General features: G+C 39.2%; 1 protein-coding gene across 12 annotated transcripts in view; it reads left to right on the forward strand.

The window, feature by feature from the left end:
- Positions 1–18,657, forward strand: part of NTN4 (netrin 4) — a 135,565-nt gene that overhangs the window by 65,591 nt on the left and 51,317 nt on the right. For all 12 annotated transcript variants that reach the window (XM_025283686.3, XM_044941485.2, XM_025283683.3 and 9 more), the window contains exons 4-5: positions 7,825–7,951; positions 10,828–11,016. In XM_025283686.3, coding sequence (XP_025139471.2) covers positions 7,825–7,951; positions 10,828–11,016 — 316 coding nt within the window. The remainder of the gene's footprint in view (positions 1–7,824; positions 7,952–10,827; positions 11,017–18,657) is intronic.

The raw sequence follows: 18,657 nt of genomic DNA on the forward strand, positions 1-18,657 counted from the left end.
ATGCAGGAGGCTGCCTGTAATATAAGAGACCTGGGTTCAGTCCCTGGGTTGGGAAGATCCCCTGGAGAAGGAAATGGCAACCCACTCCAGTATTCTTGCCTGGGAAATCCCACAGACAGAGGATCCTTGTGGGCTATAGTCCATGGGGTCGCAAGAGTTGGACACGACTTAGCAACTAAAATACTATGGGTTCTTGTGTAAATCCAATGAATTAATATTTATACACTGCCTAGAACAGCACCTGGTACATAGTAAGTGCTAATTAATATTAACTACTACTATTATTTTTATAATTCATCATCATCATCTTCATCTTTATTCTCATTTCCTTCCCTGACTAACCTTATGCCTTGGGCTTACAGTAACTCTCTACATAGCATCATATTTACCAGTGTGACTTGTTCAAAAGTGCTCTGGACAAAGCTGAGTATCTTTCAACCCTGTTCTGCCCCAAATCCTGCTCTGTGACAAACAAAAGTACCCCATTCCCACTTCAAATGAATAATGAGCACCCTCTCTTCTTGGGAAGTTTTGAAAATGGAATTAAACTCAATAACTAAGGTTCTCCATGTTCCATTGAATATATATTGGCTGAATGAAAAAAATTAACACATTATCAATTGAAAACCTATTATATGCCAGTTAATAGGGATTCAAAGAAATTTAAGCCATAGTTTCTTCCCTGCAAGAGCTTACAATCTATCAGAGAGATGTATATAAACACATGATTACCATACAGTGTACTTAAATGCAGTTTTGTTATGAAATTTGCATTGGCCCCATGCATTTTTTCCAGGTTTGTCAGCCAGAGCAAGGTTCTTGGCACCTTAGTGAAGTAGGCACAGTTTATCTTTGGCTCCTTCCCTCTCTTTAGACATTCCCTTTCCCTCCACCAGAAAGCTACTTCCTTCTTTAGGCAACTCTGAGTACAGTTCCAGAATTGAGAACAGATGGTTATAATCCCTGCTGATATGTTTGCTGCTAATAATTTAAGGATTTACGGTTTCTGAGCTTAAGTCCCTTTTTGTAGGGAGCTTTTGAACCTAAAACGATATTCAGGGCCTAAAGGAATGAGTCCTGATAGGAAGAATTTCAGGCAACAGGCTGACTGGGAAGAGAGAAGTCTCCTGTGGCTGATTTTCATTCTTTAATCGTAATTGTTTCTGCTCTATACCTATCTATTTTATTGCTCATGCTTTCTTACAAGACCTGTTTTCTCTAGTGTTCAAGTATAGACCAAAGAATAGATTGTAGAGCTTTTCCACTGCTTACAATCCTGCGATATATATATTATTGGGCAAGGGTTTGAAATATTCAGTCTTCATTTTACTCCATTCTAACACTATGTTTCAAGCCTCCTTTTACCAAACTCAATTATTGTGCTACATATTCACCATAGAACTCCCACTTCTGTTAAATTGAAATATGCATACCTTTAATAGGGGTAGAGAAAGATTTTATTTGTTAATGAAAAGACATGTTTTCCTCACAATGCTTTCTATTCAAAGGTTTGTGCTGTAGCATTGTTGTGCCTGTTTTTGTCCTGCTTAAGAGGAGCAGGTTCTAACAGGCTAGCCCATTATTAGAATTTATCTCTTTTCATACATAAGAAGTTCATTCATTTGGAAGCTAATCCTTTTCTCTAAAAGGGACATACTATCTCTTTAGAAATTAAATCAGTTTTTTTGCCTTTACATCTTTTCTAAAGTTGCTGCAAAGCATTATTCCACTTTTGTAAATCATTTATCAGAGCTAAATGAAGGTCTGTGAATTGCCATAGCTGCCTTTAAGTGGGCAGTTTTCTTAGGATCATAGAATAGGCACTGTTTGTATTCTCTTTTCACAAACATTTTTTAAGGTTCCAATGATGGTATGAAAGGATATTCATTTTCCATTGAAATTCAAAGTTGAATGGTAAAGAAAGAAAATAAAATCATATATATATAAACAATAATGGCACAGGAGCTAAAGGAAAGTACCCAGTTGATGAAATTGAAGAATTTCTGAATACTTGGCTGTAAAATCTTTTTTTTCCCACTAACTTTCATTATAAATTGTAGTAGGACTTGAACAATAGTTGGTTCTTTCTTTCTTGGAGAGCAGCTGGGAAGCAAATTTTATCAGACATTGATAAAAGAATTCAGTTAATTTGAGTCTTCCAAAGCTTTAACCATATTTATTATTTGCTTTGGTATTTCCATTATAGTGAATGTCTGTGGATGATGAAATATACCTTTATTTGGAAGGCAGGTGCTAGAATGACAGTCTGATTACTTTTCTCATAAGCAATGGGGAAAATGCAGTACAGAAGGAGGAAAATAGTAGGAGAAAAATCAGAAAGAATGAAACTTATTTTAGTTTTGGTATAGTCATTATTGACATATGCAAATCCATCTTCAGAGACTATTAACATTTAGTTTTTCATTTCTGCCACATCAGGTAGTGCCTGCTAAAAAGGAGAGATATTCTTCTAACTCTCCCTTATTTGACTTTCACATTATTTGGAAACACTCTTGGTGAAATGGTAATAGGACCCTGCCATATGACATTTAAGGCTTATTTGGCAGCTTGGAAAGGATTATGGGTAGTTGCCTTCAACCAGGCAGTATTCACAATACACAGAGGCAGGCCTTAGAATCATAGAACCTCAAGCCACTCCAGTACTCTTGCCTAGAATATCCCATGGATGGAGGAGCCTGGTAGGCTGCAGTCCATGGGGTCGCTACGAGTCGGACGCGACTGAGTGACTTCACTTTCATGGAATGGAGAAGGAAATGGCAACCCATTCCAGTGTTCTTGCCTGGAGAATCCCAGGGATGGCAGAGCCTGATGGGCTGCTGTCTATGGGGTCGCACAGAGTCTGAAACGACTGAAGCGACTTAGCAGCAGCAGCAGCACGACTCAGTTCAGTTCAGTTCAGTTCAGTCACTCAGTCGTGTCTGACTCTTTGCAACCCCATGAATTGCAGCACGCCAGGCCTCCCTGTCCATCACCAGCTCCCGGAGTTCACTCAAACTTACGTCCATCGAGTCAGTGATGCCATCCAGCCATCTCATCCTCTGTCATCCCCTTTTCCTTCTGTCCCCAATCCCTCCCAGCATCAGAGTCTTTTCCAGTGAGTCAACTCTTCACATGCGGTGGTCAAAGTACTGGAGTTTCAGCTTTAGCATCATTCCTTCCAAAGAACACCCAGGACTGATCACCTTAAGACTAAAAGGACCTTAAAAGTTGTCAAAGCCAATCTTCCATTTAATGTTTAAATATCTACACTATCTTGATAAGCGATTGTCCAACCCTTGTGCTTAACATTGCCAATGGCCAGATTCTCACAACCTCCTGCCATGGACAATTTCCTCAAGTCTATGTTTGCTGACTACTAGAGGGCCTTCTGCCCCCAAAGAACAATTAAAAATGAGCTTTTCTAAGCAAGATGGGTTATCTTACAATGACAAATTTGAAAGATAATAATTTCCTCATTTTGTTCCCACATAGATTCTTAGAGCCTTACATATGAAGGAGCAGTATTTTCTCTTCTGTGTCTATTTACCTCTAATATATCATATTTGTCACCAAAGTAGACAGGTATTCATGAGCAAGCTGTTCTAGTAATCCCTTAAATTTCTTATTCAAAGTTTGTATGATTCCCTCCCTGTATGGGATATAGTAAGAAACTTTTGACATCAATGGAGAAATGTACTCTCAGTATAATGGAGGGGTTTATGAAATTCATAGACTATCAAAAATGCCAAGGTATAACTCTTGTATAATTAGGGTTGTAGATTTGTTGTTACAGATGAATTCTCATTTCCCAGTTACACAGCCAGACACCTCTCTTTCAACTAAGCCTTAAATACATAATCCCATTTTCCTGCTCTTTATCTAGTTTATGTTTGTGTACCAAACAAGAGCTTTGTTTAACTTGTTACTAAAGTTTCCTTTTTCTGTTTTTTTTTTTTTCCCCAGTGAAGACCTAGTTTCACTTGTACATTTTTCACAAGCATCAAATAGTGGGTGATCTTTCAAGCTTGAACAGTAACAGTTGTATCGCTGAGAAAGGATTTCTTGTTTCAAATGGTCTAGGTAATGATTTACAACTACTTTTAGTAATTCTCAAAATGACAGTTCCTTGACTTTTTCTGTGTGCAGAAATATTTGCTGTGCTGGCATCTTTCAGACCCCGGGAGGTTCATCCTAATCCTTGCATGTGGGTGCAAGGAAGTGCTCTGAGATCCTTACTCCAGAGGGAACTGACCGGTCCACATCATCTTGTGATGCACGTGAATGTTTGATGAGGTTCCCTAAGTGTCTTTGGTCTCCTGAGTTCTGGAATTTGTGGACCAGGACTAACCAGAGTTGGGTGAAATTACATACAGGCCTTGGGCATTCCAAGACCAAACCTGATAAACTGACTTATAATGATAGTTTAGTTCCTCTAAAGAAAAATAGCAATAATTTGCAGCAGAATCCGCTTGCAATGCTGGAGGTATATATATATATGCTGGATATATATATACACACACACCTATATATAACTGATTCATTTTGCTGTATACCTGGAACACAATGTTGTAAATCAACTATACTCCAGTAAAAATTTTTTAGTTAAAAAAAAATATGACATAAATGAACTTATGTATGAAACAGAAACAGACTCACAGACAGAGAGAACAGACTTGGGATGCCATGGGGGTGTGGGGGAGGGAAGGAGTGAGAGTCTGGGGCTAGCAGATACAAGCTATTATATACAGGGTGGATAAACAGCAAGCTACTTTATAGCACTGGGCACTATATTCATGGTCCTGTGATAAATCATAATGGAAAAGAATATGAAAAAGAAGGTATATATATATATATATATATGCATAACTGAACTACTTTGCTGTATAGCAGAAAGTAATACAACATTGTAAATCAACTATATTTCAATTAAGAAAAAGAATCTTACCTTGTAGAAGTTATTTGATAGAATTTCTATTTTTTTTCATGATGATAAGAATGTTGAATTTAAAAGATTTAATAAAAAGCAGTTGGACTGAAGCATTTCTACCAGAATATATGAAAAATTAGATATTTAGGAGCTAGGATGAAAACACCTCATTCTTATAAAGTAGTGAACATTGAATTCCTGCAGCTCTCCAAATTTAAGTGCAAAGTTGTCTTTAGCTCTTACCTGGATGTGTGAATAGTTATGTATAGTAAACTCCTAACAACTCCATGGGACTTTATGTATAAACAAGTCCTAGCTTTGTTGTATAAACAAGTCTTTTCACAAAGAAAAGCCCAAGAATAAAGGTAACTATAATTCACCTCATGCTTGGGCATTCCAAGAACAAAACCAATACATTGAATCTATAATATTAGCTGAGTTTCTATAAGGAAAATCAACAAAAATTTTTGTAACATATTGTACTCTGAGTCAATTCTACCATTTAAAAAATCTATATCATAGCTAATCCCTAAGAACTAAAAGGACAGCTATAGTTCATTTTCATTAAGCACAAAAACCTTTGTTTATAATACATAGAAACTAAATTTAGCAAGATGGCTCTTAGGTCTCATGTGATTCATTCACAAGTAGCCTGTGGACCTCCAAGCCCTGAATAATTCCTGTACTTGAATTTTATGTGTACATAAAGGTCCACAGTAGTCACATAACACACTTGGATAATGCATATGCTATTCCCAGAGTGCCTCTACCAGTGGAAACAAAGAAATATATTCCAAGAGAATGAAAAGAGAAAGGAGAGCTTGGGTAGACAACACAACTTTCTCAAGTGTTAAATTAGGTCGAGCAGTAGTACCTCAATGTATTGGTTGTAGCTATTTCCACATTTGTTGAACCCTAAGATTAATTTTATTTCTGGCCGGTTTAAGTACGTCTCATTTTTAGTAGTTCCTTTATCATCACAGTCAGAATATTTCAGATGTATTGAAATAAACTTTGTTCATAGATTTTCCCTAACCTTCTAGAACCACAGTTTGGTTAATTTTGTTTCCTCTTCCTGGAAAGTCTCTTCCCTTCTGCCTGTCAGAAATACTGCCCAACTTCAATGCCCATCTCAAAAACCCGTCTGTCTCATAAAGTCCTCAGTCACTGTTAATCTACTGTGATTTCTGCATCTTCTGAATTCCAACATGATTTTCTTTCTTAGGTATTTATTTATTGTCTTGTTTATGCATCATTTTTTCTATGTAAATCTTTTTTATCCAGCTACATTGTACTTTGCTTAAAGACAGAAATCATGTTTTGTAATGCTTTGTGTATCAAACATTGCCTAATATAGCAACTTTCTCTAGTAGGTATTCATTAAATAATTGTAAATGGTTGATATAACTTATTACCTCTGCATTGATTTATTTTTTATACTGTTTCTCAAGAAAAAACAAACACTTCATAGATCCAAGTTTGGGACTCTGTCTCTGAGCTACTTCAAAAAACGTTCGTTTGTACAGTCATGATATCATGTGTCAATAAATTCATTGTGGTACTGGAATTCATGGCAAACTTAGTTATTAGGAAGTATTCCAGATCATCCCAAATACTAATTTTTAGAAATTATTGATGAGATAATACAAAATATTAAAATTCTCATAAAATGCTCAGATCCCAAATAATTCTGTTAGGGGCAGCACACTGATTGAAACCTTCCACCCTGGCCAGGCACCATAGTAACCATTTGCATAAGTTGTTTTAGGACAGGAGGTCCTGGTAAAGAACAGAGAACTAATAAGCCTCCACCAACCAGAAGAGTTCGGGAAAGGTCAAAAGGAGACACCACAGGTCCGACCACCTCCCAGAATCCTTCTCTCTGGCATCCATTTTGGCTGAACAAGGCGTGCACCACCAAGAAGGACTCTTGAGTCAGAATGATTGGCTAAAGACAATCCGGAAGCTAATCCCATCACCATAAAACCTGAGAAAACCATATAAAAACCCATAAAACCCATAAAGCCCCATAAACCATCACCATAAAAGCCATGTGGCAGAGCTGTTCTCCTGGGTTCCCTTACCCTACTGCTCTCCACCCGAGTGCCCTTTCCCAATAAAATCTCTTGTTTTGTCAGCACATGTGTCTCCTTGGACAATTCTTTTCCGAGTGTTAGACAAGAGCCCAGTTTCGGGCCCTGGAAGGGATCCCCCTTCCTGCAACAATTCCATTAAAATATTTTTCCTTGTGAGAAATACTATTTTTAAAACCCTCAGCTACTCTGAATTATGGGATTTAAAGAAAATGCCCAGTATTATGACAAAATGTCTTCAAAGCCTTAAAAATATACAGATGATGACTGTTCGACTTTACTTCTAGAAAACACATTCCAAATAAATGAAGATGTACACAATAGCTACAAGGATATTAATTATAGAATTAAAATATACTGTATAAAAATATATAAAAACCTAAATAGCCAAAAATAGGTGATTGGTTAAATAAACTGTATATTGTACAAGGAAATCATTAAAATGGGTGTTGTACAAAAACATTTAATGACATGGAAAGATCTAAATTTTCTGTATTGAAGATGTATCACTTTTGTGTAAAGAATAAAAAAAAATTTGAAGTATTAAAAATTTAAGTAAATGCCTAGCAATTATCTCAGAATTGCTTATTTGGGTCATGTATCCTGCTGTCAAGAAAATATATATTTTGTAGTTTTTTGAATTAACAGCAAAGACAAACCAAAGAAAGGATCTCTCATCTTGATGATTAACGTCTTCAAGTGAATGAATGTCATATGGCTAAAGCCAATGAACGAGATGAGCTTGTGGGAAGAATGTTCTTTCCTAGCGTTGTTTGTGCTCTTAGCTCTTACTTTTCTTTGCAGGTCCATGGAAAGTGTATATGTAAGCACAACACAGCGGGCACCCACTGCCAACACTGTGCACCTTTATATAACGACCACCCCTGGGAGGCAGCTGATGGAAAAACAGGGTCTCCAAATGAGTGCAGAAGTAAGTACCAAGTCCACAGACTCAGAAGCCTTCTTTGTTAAGTAAACATCTGTAGACTTCTTGTTTGTTGTCTTGAGAAACACAATATTAAGTGGTAGGTTACAGATGCTAACCTACACAAACATAGCCCATATCACTGCCCACTGTGACTTCAGCCATTGGAAACAATTCAGTTCAGTTCAGTCGCTCAGTTGTATCTGACTCTTTGCAACCCCATGAATCGCAGAATGCCAGGTCTCCCTGTCCATCACCAATTCCCAGAGTTCACTCAGACTCATGTCCATAGAGTCAGTGATGCCATCCAGCCATCTCATCCTCTGTCGTCCCCTTCTCCTCCTGCCCCCAATCCCTCCCAGCATCAGAGTCTTTTCCAATGAGTCAACTCTTCGCATGAGGTGGCCAAAGTACTGGAGTTTCAGCTTCAGCATCATTCCTTCCAAAGAAATCCCAGGGCTGATCTCCTTCAGAATGGACTGGTTGGATCTCCTTGCAGTCCAAGGGACTCTCAAGAGTCTTCTCCAACACCACAGTTCAAAAGCATCAGTTCTTCGGTGCTCAGGAAACAATTACTGCTTGCAAAGTCGCTGGTATGACTATTTTGCCAAAAATGTGTTGCTTATTTGCTGGGACTCTATGTTGAACCTGAGCACCCTTCTTGAGAGTTTAACATAATAAAAACATGGCCAGACACAGAGCAACTGAGGTTTAGAGTTCACAGATACTGAATTATAATAATGAAAATAGGTATCTTGAATTCAGTTCTCAAAACAATCCTATAAAGTAGGTGGTGTTAATCCCATATTGCTGCTGCCGCTGCTAAGTCGCTTCAGTCGTGTCCGACTCTGTGAGACCCCATGGACAGCAGTCCACCAGGCTCCCCTGTCCCTGGGATTCTCCAGGCAAGAATATTGGAGTGGGTTGCCATTTCCTTCTCCAATGCATAAAGGTGAAAAGTGAAAGTGAAGTCACTCAGTCGTGTCCGACTCTCAGCGACCCCATGGACTGCAGCCTACAGGGCTCCTCCATCCATGGGATTTTCCAGGCAAGAGTACTGGAGTGGGGTGCCATCGCCTTCTCCTAATCCCATATTAGAGATCAGTAAACTGAGGTCCAATAAAATTTTAAGTATCTTGCCAAAGTTAGTAAATGATAGAGTCAGGACTTGATCCCTAGTTTTCAGACTCCAAATTAAATACTTTTTTCTAGAATACCATAATGCCTGTCTCTTCACTTATACTTTTAAAAACAAATTAGATTTGAAACTATGCCAATTCATCAAGAATGAGACTAACACTGTCATGGCTAACTTTGGGTTTGAGGTTTGAGATTAGATAGAAGAGTAAAAAATATGGGAATGTGAACCATTTTTTTCTTTGCAATTAAAAATGAAGCACACATGAAATGGAAATATACAAGCACAGAGAAATGCACGTGCCCATAACAATGTTTACACTAACAAACTTCAACTTTACTAGGATTTAAAGGGAAACACAGTGGGTAAAATTGTGAGAAGTCTCTTCCCATAGGTAGTTTGGAATCATAACTGATTTATTTTAGTTTCACGGAAATGTACAGGATTTCCTCTAAGCATAAATCTTAAATTATCTTATAGTATGCTTTTTAAAGACTATGAATCTGGTCAAAATATCATAACACATCAAGGAAACAATGAAAAACAATAGCAAAAACATTTTCAAATACAGCTGACCTCCAGGAAAAAGTTCAGATCCTTATTCTAAATCAATCAAGAGAATCTAAAGAATTTCTTCCGAATTCCTAGAGTGCCATTATGACCCTTTCCACAGAAACCAGCTGCATATCTAAATACATATAGAACACAGAGACTTGTCCCTTGGTGCTACTGACTATAATCTTAGAAATGACTTTGAGAATCTGTTACATAAGAAACTTGCAAGCCTCTCGCATAAGAAAATTAAGGCCTCTTTAGGAGACCACCTCATACTCACCAGTATAATAACTGAAGAACAGTACTTCATGAAAGGCAAATCAATCTATCTGCCAAGTTACTAACCCCTGTGCACCAGAGGTTTCCTTCTAGGTTTGAAGGAAGGTGGGAGGGAGAGAAGGATGAAAGAGAAGGAAGGAAGAAAGGAAAGAAACTACTGAGGGCCAGAGGAAACAGGGTGAATAGGGATGGGGAGACTAGAGCTCTTAATATGTAAACCTGCTTACACTGTTTTGACTCCTGTATTGTGAAAATGTATACTATTCAAAAAACTAAATTAAAAAAAAATGAAGTACAATTGATTTACAATGTTGTGTTAATTTCCACAGAATGATTCAATTATACATACATAGGGCTTCCCAGGTGGCATTAGTGGTAAAGAACTCGCCTGCCAGTGCATAAGAGACACAGGTTTGATCCCTGTGTCAGTTAGATCCCCTGGAGGAGGGAATGGCAACCCATCCTGGTATTCTTATTTGGGGAATCCCATGGGCAGAGGAACCTGGCGGGCTACAGTCTTTAAGGGACGAAAGAGTCGGACACGACTGAAGCAACTTCACACACACACACACACACCACACATGTATTCTTTTTTTCCATATTCTTTTCTATTATGGTTTATCACAGTTTATTGAATGTAGTTCCCTGTGCTCTTACAGTAGAACCTCATTGTTTATCCATTCTATATGTAATAGCTTGCATCTGCTAACCCCAAACTCCTACTCTATTCTTTCCCCATCCTCGCACCCTCTTGGCAACCACAAGTCTGTTTTCTACTTATGAATCTGAAAAAACTAATTTTTAAAAAAATTTAGCAGTCAGTTTGCCCTACTCGTAACTGCCTGAATACTAGAGAAACTGTCATTTTATTTTTAATTCTTTGTTTTCCTCTGATTCTTCTTTCCCCCAGCCTGCAAGTGCAATGGACATGCTGACGCCTGTCACTTTGACATTAATGTGTGGGAGGCATCAGGGAATCGTAGTGGCGGCGTCTGCAATGACTGTCAGCACAACACAGAAGGTCAACACTGCCAGCGATGTAAGCCAGGCTTCTACTGGGACCTCCGAAGACCTTTCTCTGCCCCAGATGCTTGCAAATGTAAGTGAACCCATGGTTATGGGGGGAAAAGTTCGATTCTTACAAAAGAGATGACACTGCATCCTTCATTTGCTCACCCAAGGGAGAGAGGTCATGAAATTCTCAGACAATCCACTCATACACTTCAGTTAACTTCATTGATAAGGGGTAAAAATTGTCAGGTGGGCACAGTACAATAGTCATAAAAACAATCTCCTTACTCACTCTCCATGAAATAAAATTGTCTCCTATAGCACCATATTTTGGAAAACAAGATGACTAATAACAGGGTAAAAAGAATGATCAAGAGGAAGATATATTTAAGATTATCTTCAGCTCAGTTCAGTCGATCAGTCATGTCCAACTATTTGCAACCCCATGAACTGCAGCACGCCAGGTTTCCCTGTCCATCACCAACTCCCAGAGCTTGCTCAAACTTCTGTCCATCAAGTTGGTGATGCCATCCAACTATCTCATCGTCTGTCATCCCCTTCTCCTGCCTTCAATCTTTCCCAACATCAGGGTCTTTTCCAATGAGTCAGCTCTTCTTACTAGGTGGCCAAAGTATTGGAGTTTCAGCTTCAGCATCAGTCCTTCCAATGAATATTCAGGGTTGATTTTCTTTAGAATTGACTAGTTAGATCTCCTTGCAGTCCAAGGGATTCTCAAGAGGCTTCTCCACCACTACAGTTCAAAAGCATTAATTCTGCGGTGCTCAAATTTTCTTAAGACCAAATATATGAGTAGGACACAGACAATAATGGACTCAAATTGATGAAATAAAGAGTGGTTATCTGCACTTGGGTCATTCTTGTTTTCATCTCTGCAGTGAACTTGAACATCTGAAAAATGACAGATTTTGGTTCCACTGTGAATGCAATCTGGTTGACTCTGCTCTAAGGTACAATGGTATCATAAATGAATTTAGAACATAACAGTAATTCCTTACATTCCCTCCAAACACTAAACTATTAAAGAATGGGTTCTGCTTTTTGTTGGCATAAATCCAATAAGAGGTTTTTTTCAAAGAAAGAGTATAATTTTCAAAGATCTGCCCAGTTAATGAGACATTCTCTGAAACATGACTATGAAGGATGTAGACAGAGCGTAAGGAAAAGTCCAGTGTGGATGAATAGTTCCTCTAACTACATGAGCATTTACATGTCTCTTGACTCAGATGATTAGATCACAGAAACCACTCAAGACTGTTAATGGAGATGAATGATCATGCCCTTCCTTTTCCCACTAAGGACTCTACGCTAGGTCAAAAAACAGAGACAGGAAAGGAACAAACAATGGGAAACAATCATTTAAAATCTTGAGTTTGTTTTTAATTTAAAGGAAAAATTCTGTTGCTCTTGAAAAAACAGTTTTGACATAAGGCAGGAGGTATTTACATGAAATATGAGTGGGCTTACTTGTTAACAGGCCTTTTCTCTTATATTGTTGAAGATAGAACATGGAACAGCTCACTTTCAACACTAAGCCCCAAATTTTGATTTACATCACAATATTTCTCCAAGAATTGTTTTACTCCTGTTTTTTTTCTGTACTCAGTTCAGTTCAGTTCAGTCAGTCGCTCAGTCATGTCCAACTCTTTGAGACCCCATGGACTGCAGCACGCCAGGCTTCCCTGTCCCTCACCAACTCCTGGAATTTACTGAAATTCATGTTCCTTGAGTTGGTGATGCCATCCAACCATCTCATCCTCTGTTGTCACTTTCTCGTCCCGCCTTCAATCTTTCCCAGCATCAGGGTTTTTTCAAATGAGTCAGTTCTTCACATCAGGTGGTCAAAGTATTGGAGTTTCAGCTTTAGCATCAGTCCTTCCAGTGAATATTCAGGACTGATTTGCTTTAGGATGGACTGGTTGGATCTCCTTGCAGTCCAAGGGACTCTCAAGAGTCTTTTCCAACACCACAGTTCAAAAACATCAGTGCTCAGCTTTCTTTACAGTCCAACTCTCACATCCACACATGACAACAGGAAAAACCATAGCCTTGACTAGATGGACCTTTGTTGGTATTATTTGACCTGAGGCCAAACTATGGTGGAGGTAATGAAAAGGTCCCATGCATGCACTGCTATACTCAGTGTCCCCAGTCCTGCAGCAGGCCACCGCCGACCAACGCCTCCACCAGAGACTCCTGGACACTTATGGGAAAGTCTGGGTTAGTCTCTTGTGGGGTCACTGCTCCTTTCTCCTGGGTCCTGGTGCATACAAGGTTCTGTTTGTGCCCTTTGAGTGTCTGTTTCCCTAGTCCTGTGTAAGATCTAGCGACTCTATGGTGGGTTAATGGCGACCTCCTCCTAAAGGGCTTATGCCATACCCAGGTCTACTGAACCCAGAGCGCCTGCCCCTGCAGCAATCCATTTCTGACCTGTACTTCCTCTGGAGACACCCAAACACAGTTCTGTCTCAGTCTCTGTGGGGTCTCCAGGTCCTGGTGCGTATAAGGTATGTTTGAGCCCTCTGAGCTTCTCTGGCCAGTATGGGATTTGATTCTAAATGCTATTTCTGTATTCAGACTTTAATTTATTTATTTTATTTGGAGGATAATTGCTGTACAACATTGTTTTGGCTTCTGCTGTAACATAGTGAATTAGCAAATTCAGACTTAAATTGAAGAAAGTGGGGAAAACCACTAGACCATTCAGGTATGCTGCTGCTGCTGCTGCTGCTAAGTCGCTTCAGTCGTGTCCAACTCTGTGCGACCCCATAGACAGCAGCCCACCAGGCTCTGCCGTCCCTGGGATTCTCCAGGCAAGAACACTGGAGTGGGTTGCCATTTCCTTCTCCAATGCATGAAAGTGAAAAGTGAAAGTGAAGTCGCTCAGTCGTGTCTGACTCTTTGTGACCCCATGGACTGCAGCCTACCAGGCTCCTCCATCCATGGGATTTTCCAGGCAAGGGTACTGGAGTGGGTTGCCATTGCCTTCTCCGCCATTCAGGAATGACCTAAATCAAATCCCTTATGATTATACAGTGGACGTGAGAAATAGATTTAAGGGACTAGATCTGATAGACAGAGTGCCTGATGAACTATGGATGGAGGTTTGTGACATTGTACAGGAGACAGGGATCAAGGCCATCCCCATGGAAAAGAAATGCTGTACAGGAGACAGGGATCAAGACCATCCCCATGGAAAAGAAATGCAAAAAAGCAAAATGGCTGTCTGAGGAGGCCTTAAAAATAGCTGTGAAAAGAAGAGAAGTGAAAAGCAGAGGAGAAAAGGAAAGATATAAACATCTGAATGCAGAGTTCCAAAGAATAGCAAGGAGAGATAAGAAAGCCTTCCTCAGTGATCAATGCAAAGAAATAGAGGAAAACAACAGAATGGGAAAGACTAGAGATCTCTTCAAGAAAATTAGAGAAGCCAAGGGAATCTTTCATGCAAAGATGGGCTTGATAAAGGACAGAAAAGGTATGGACCTAACAGAAGCAGAAGATATTAAGAAGAGGTGGCAAGAATACACAGAAGAACTGTACAAAAAAGATCTTCACGACCAAGATAATCATGATGGTGTGATCACTCACCTAGAGCCAGACATCCTGGAATGTGAAGTCAAGTGGGCCTTAGAAAGCATCACTACGAACAAAGCTAGTGGAGGTGATGGAATTCCAGCTGAGCTATTTCAAATCCTGAAAGATGATGCTTTGAAAGTGCTGCACTTAATATGCCAGCAAATTTGGAAAACTCATCAGTGGCCACAGGACTGGAAAAGGTCAGTTTTCATTCCAATCCCAAAGAAAGGCAAAGCCAAACAATGCTCAAACTACCACACAGTTGCACTCATCTCACAGGCTAGTAAAGTAATGCTCAAAATTCTCCAAGCCAGGCTTCAGGAATACGTGAACTGTGAACTTCCAGATGTTCAAGCTGGTTTTAGAAAAGGCAGACGAACCAGAGATCAAATTGCCAACATTCACTGGATCATGGAAAAAGCAAGAGAGTTCCAGCAAAACATCTATTTCTGCTTTATTGACTATGCCAAAGTCTTTGACTGTGTGGATCACAATAAACCGTGGAAAATTCTGAAAAAGATGGGCCTGACCTGCCTCTTGAGAAACGTATATGCAGGTCAGGAAGCAACAGTTAGAACTGGACATGGAACAACAGACTGGTTCCAAATAGGAAAAGGAGTACGTCAAGGCTGTATATCGTCACCCTGCTTATTTAACATATATGCAGAGCACATCATGAGAAACACTGGGCTGGAAGAAGCACAAGCTGGCATCAAGATTGCCAGGAGAAATATCAATAACCTCAGATATGCAGATGACACCACCATTATGGCAGAAAGTGAAGAGGAACTAAACAGCCTGTTGATGAAAGTGAAAGTGGAGAGTGAAAAAGTTGGCTTAAAGCTCAACATTCAGAAAGATCATGGCATCTGGTCTCATCACTTCATGGGAAATAGATGGGGAAACAGTGGAAACAGTGAGAGACTTTATTTTGGGGGGGTCCAAAACCACTGCAGATGGTGACTGCAGCCATGAAATTAAAAGACGCTTACTCCTTGGAAAGAAATTTATGACCAACCTAGATAGTATATTGAAAAGCAGAGACATTACTTTGCCAACAAAGGTCCATCTAGTCAAGGCTATGGTTTTTCCTGTGGTCATGTATGGATGTGAGAGTTGGACTGTGAAGAAGGCTGAGCACCAAAGAATTGATGCTTTTGAACTGTGGTGTTGTAGAAGACTCTTGAGAGTCCCTTGGACTGCAAGGAGATCCAACCAGTCCATTCTGAAGGAGATCAGTCCTGGGATTTCTTGGAAGGACTGATGCTGAATCTGAAACTCCAGTACTTTGGCCACCTCATATGGAGAGTTGACACATTGGAAAAGACCCCGATGCTGGGAGGGAATGGGGGCAGGACAAGAAGGGGACGACAGAGGATGAGATGGCTGGATGGTATCACCGACTCGATGGACATGAGTTTGGGTGAACTCTGTGAGATGGTGATGGACAGGGAGGCCTGGCGTGCTGCGATTCATGGGGTCACAAAGAGTTGGAAAGGACTGAGCGACTGAACTGAACTGATACACATATACTTGAGCCTCCCTTCTACATGCCCTAACCATCAGACTTTCATTTTAGTAGAATTCAAACAGATCTAGAATAGAAACTTACCCTGCCCCTTACAGTTGTGTAACCCAATGCCAGCTGTTGAAGGTCTTTGGACTCCAATGTCTTTCTACTCACAAGGTTGTAATGAGAACTATATAACCTAAAATATGTGGAGCATTTAGCAGGTTGCTTGTCATATAGTAAGTCCTAAAAAAATGAAATACTAGTATAAACTGTTGTCCTATAAGATCTACTCTTCATTGACTAAAAATACCTTATAACCTTATTACTCCTTTAAAATCCATAGTACCTTAGGGACTAACATGTAGTTTCCTTAACTCTGTGTGCCCAGTGAAGGGTCAGCTTATGAAATTTTTCAATCTAAAACATATTCAGCCCCAGCACCATTTTGTACGGGATATATTTAAATATATATGTGTATGGGGGTATTTCACATCTTCAGTAAAATTCCACTAGTAAAAAAAATTCCACTAGTAAAAATGTCTAAAAGAAAGAATGTATGCACTAACAAGCAGATAAAACAGGAAATTAGTTTACTGCCTTGCATGGCAATGGGGCAACATTTTCAGAAAGATACTGTTATAGGGATTGTATTGAATATGTAGGTTGCTTTGGGTAGTATAGTCATTTTCACAATATTGATTCTTCCCATCCAAAAACACCTTCTGTGTCATCTTTGGTTTCTTTCACTAATGTCTTATAGTTTTCTGAGTACAGGTGTTTACTTCTTTAGGTACTTTTATTCCTAGGTATTTTATTCTTTTTGATGGAATGATAAATGAGATTGTTTCCTTAATTTCTCTTTGTGATCTTTTACTGTTAGTGTGTAGGAATGCAACAGATTTCTATGCATTAATTTTGTATCCTGCTTTACCAGATTCATTAATTAGCTCTAGTAGTTTTCTGGTAGTAACTTTAGGATTTTCTATGTATAGTATCATGTTATCTGCAAACACTGACATTTTTACTTATTTTCCAGTTTGTATAGCTTTTTGAACTATTGGTGGGAATGTAAATTGATACAGTCACTATGAAGAACATTATGAAGGTTCCTTAAAAAACTAAACACAGAACTTCCATATGACCCAGCAGTTCTACTCCTGGGCATATACCCAAAGAAAACCATAAGTCTAAAAGACACAGGCACCCCCAAGTTCACTGCAGCACTATTCACAATAGCCAGGACATGGAAACAACCCAAATATCTATCAACAGAGGAATGGATAAAGGAGATTTGGTACATATATACAATGAAATGTTGCTCAGTCATAAAAGGAATGAAATTGGGTCATTTGGAGAGATGTGGATGGACCTAGAGACTGTCATATAGAGTGAAGTAAGTCGGTGAGAGAAAAGCAGATATTGTATATTAACACATATATGTGGAATCTAGAAAAATGGTATAGATGATCTTATTTACAAAGCAGAAATAGAGACATCAGATCAGATCAGATCAGTCTCTCAGTCGTGTCCGACTCTTTGCGACCCCATGAATCTCAGCACGCCAGGCCTCCCTGTCCATCACCAACTCCCGAGTTCACTGAGACTCAAGTCCATCGAGTCAGTGATGCCATCCAGCCATGTCATCCTCTGTTGTCCCCTTCTCCTCTTGCCCCCAATCCCTCCCAGCATCAGAGTCTTTCCAATGAGTCAACTCTTCGCATGAGGTGGCCAAAGTACTGGAGTTTCAGCTTTAGCATCATTCCTTCCAAAGAAATCCCAGGGCTGATCTCCTTCAGAATGGACTGGTTGGATCTCCTTGCAGTCCAAGGGACTCTCAAGAGTCTTCTCCAACACACAGTTCAAAAGCATCAATTCTTTGGCGCTCAGTCTTCTTCACAGTCCAACTCTCACATCCATACATGACCACAGGAAAAACCATAACCTTGAACAAATGCATGGATTCCAAATGGGGAAGAGGGTGGGATGAACTGGGAGGCTGGGACAGACATATATACATTATTAATACTATATATAAAATACATAAATAATGAGAACATTTTATAGCACAGGGAACTCTACTCAGTGCTCTGAGGTGACCTAAATGGGGAGGAAATCCAAAAAAAGAGGGGCTATGTATACATATAGCTGATTCACTTTGCTGTATAGCAGAAACTAACATAACATTGGAAAGCAACTATGCTCCAATAAAAACTAATAAAAATCAATAAATAAAATTAATAAATGAAGTATATAGTATATATGTTAGAAGATGGTAAGTGCTATTAATAACATCACCAAAGAAATATAAATCAAACAAGTTAAGAAGGATCCGAAGTGCCAGGGGTTTGGAATGAGAAGATGACTGGCAAGATGCAGTATTATTTTTCACCTTCATTATTTAAGAAATAATTGGCATATAGCACTATATGAGTTTACGATGTACAGCATAATCATTTGGTATATGTATAATTGTGAAATGATCACCACAATAAGTTTAGTTAACATCTATCACCTCACATAATTATAATTTTTTCCTTATTATGAAAACTTTTATAATCTACTCTCTTAGGAACTTTCACATACACAGTATGGTATTAACTGTACTTATCACGCTGTACATTA

Source organism: Bubalus bubalis, chromosome 4, assembly GCF_019923935.1.
Source record: "Bubalus bubalis isolate 160015118507 breed Murrah chromosome 4, NDDB_SH_1, whole genome shotgun sequence".
NCBI classification, from domain to species: domain Eukaryota; kingdom Metazoa; phylum Chordata; class Mammalia; order Artiodactyla; family Bovidae; genus Bubalus; species Bubalus bubalis.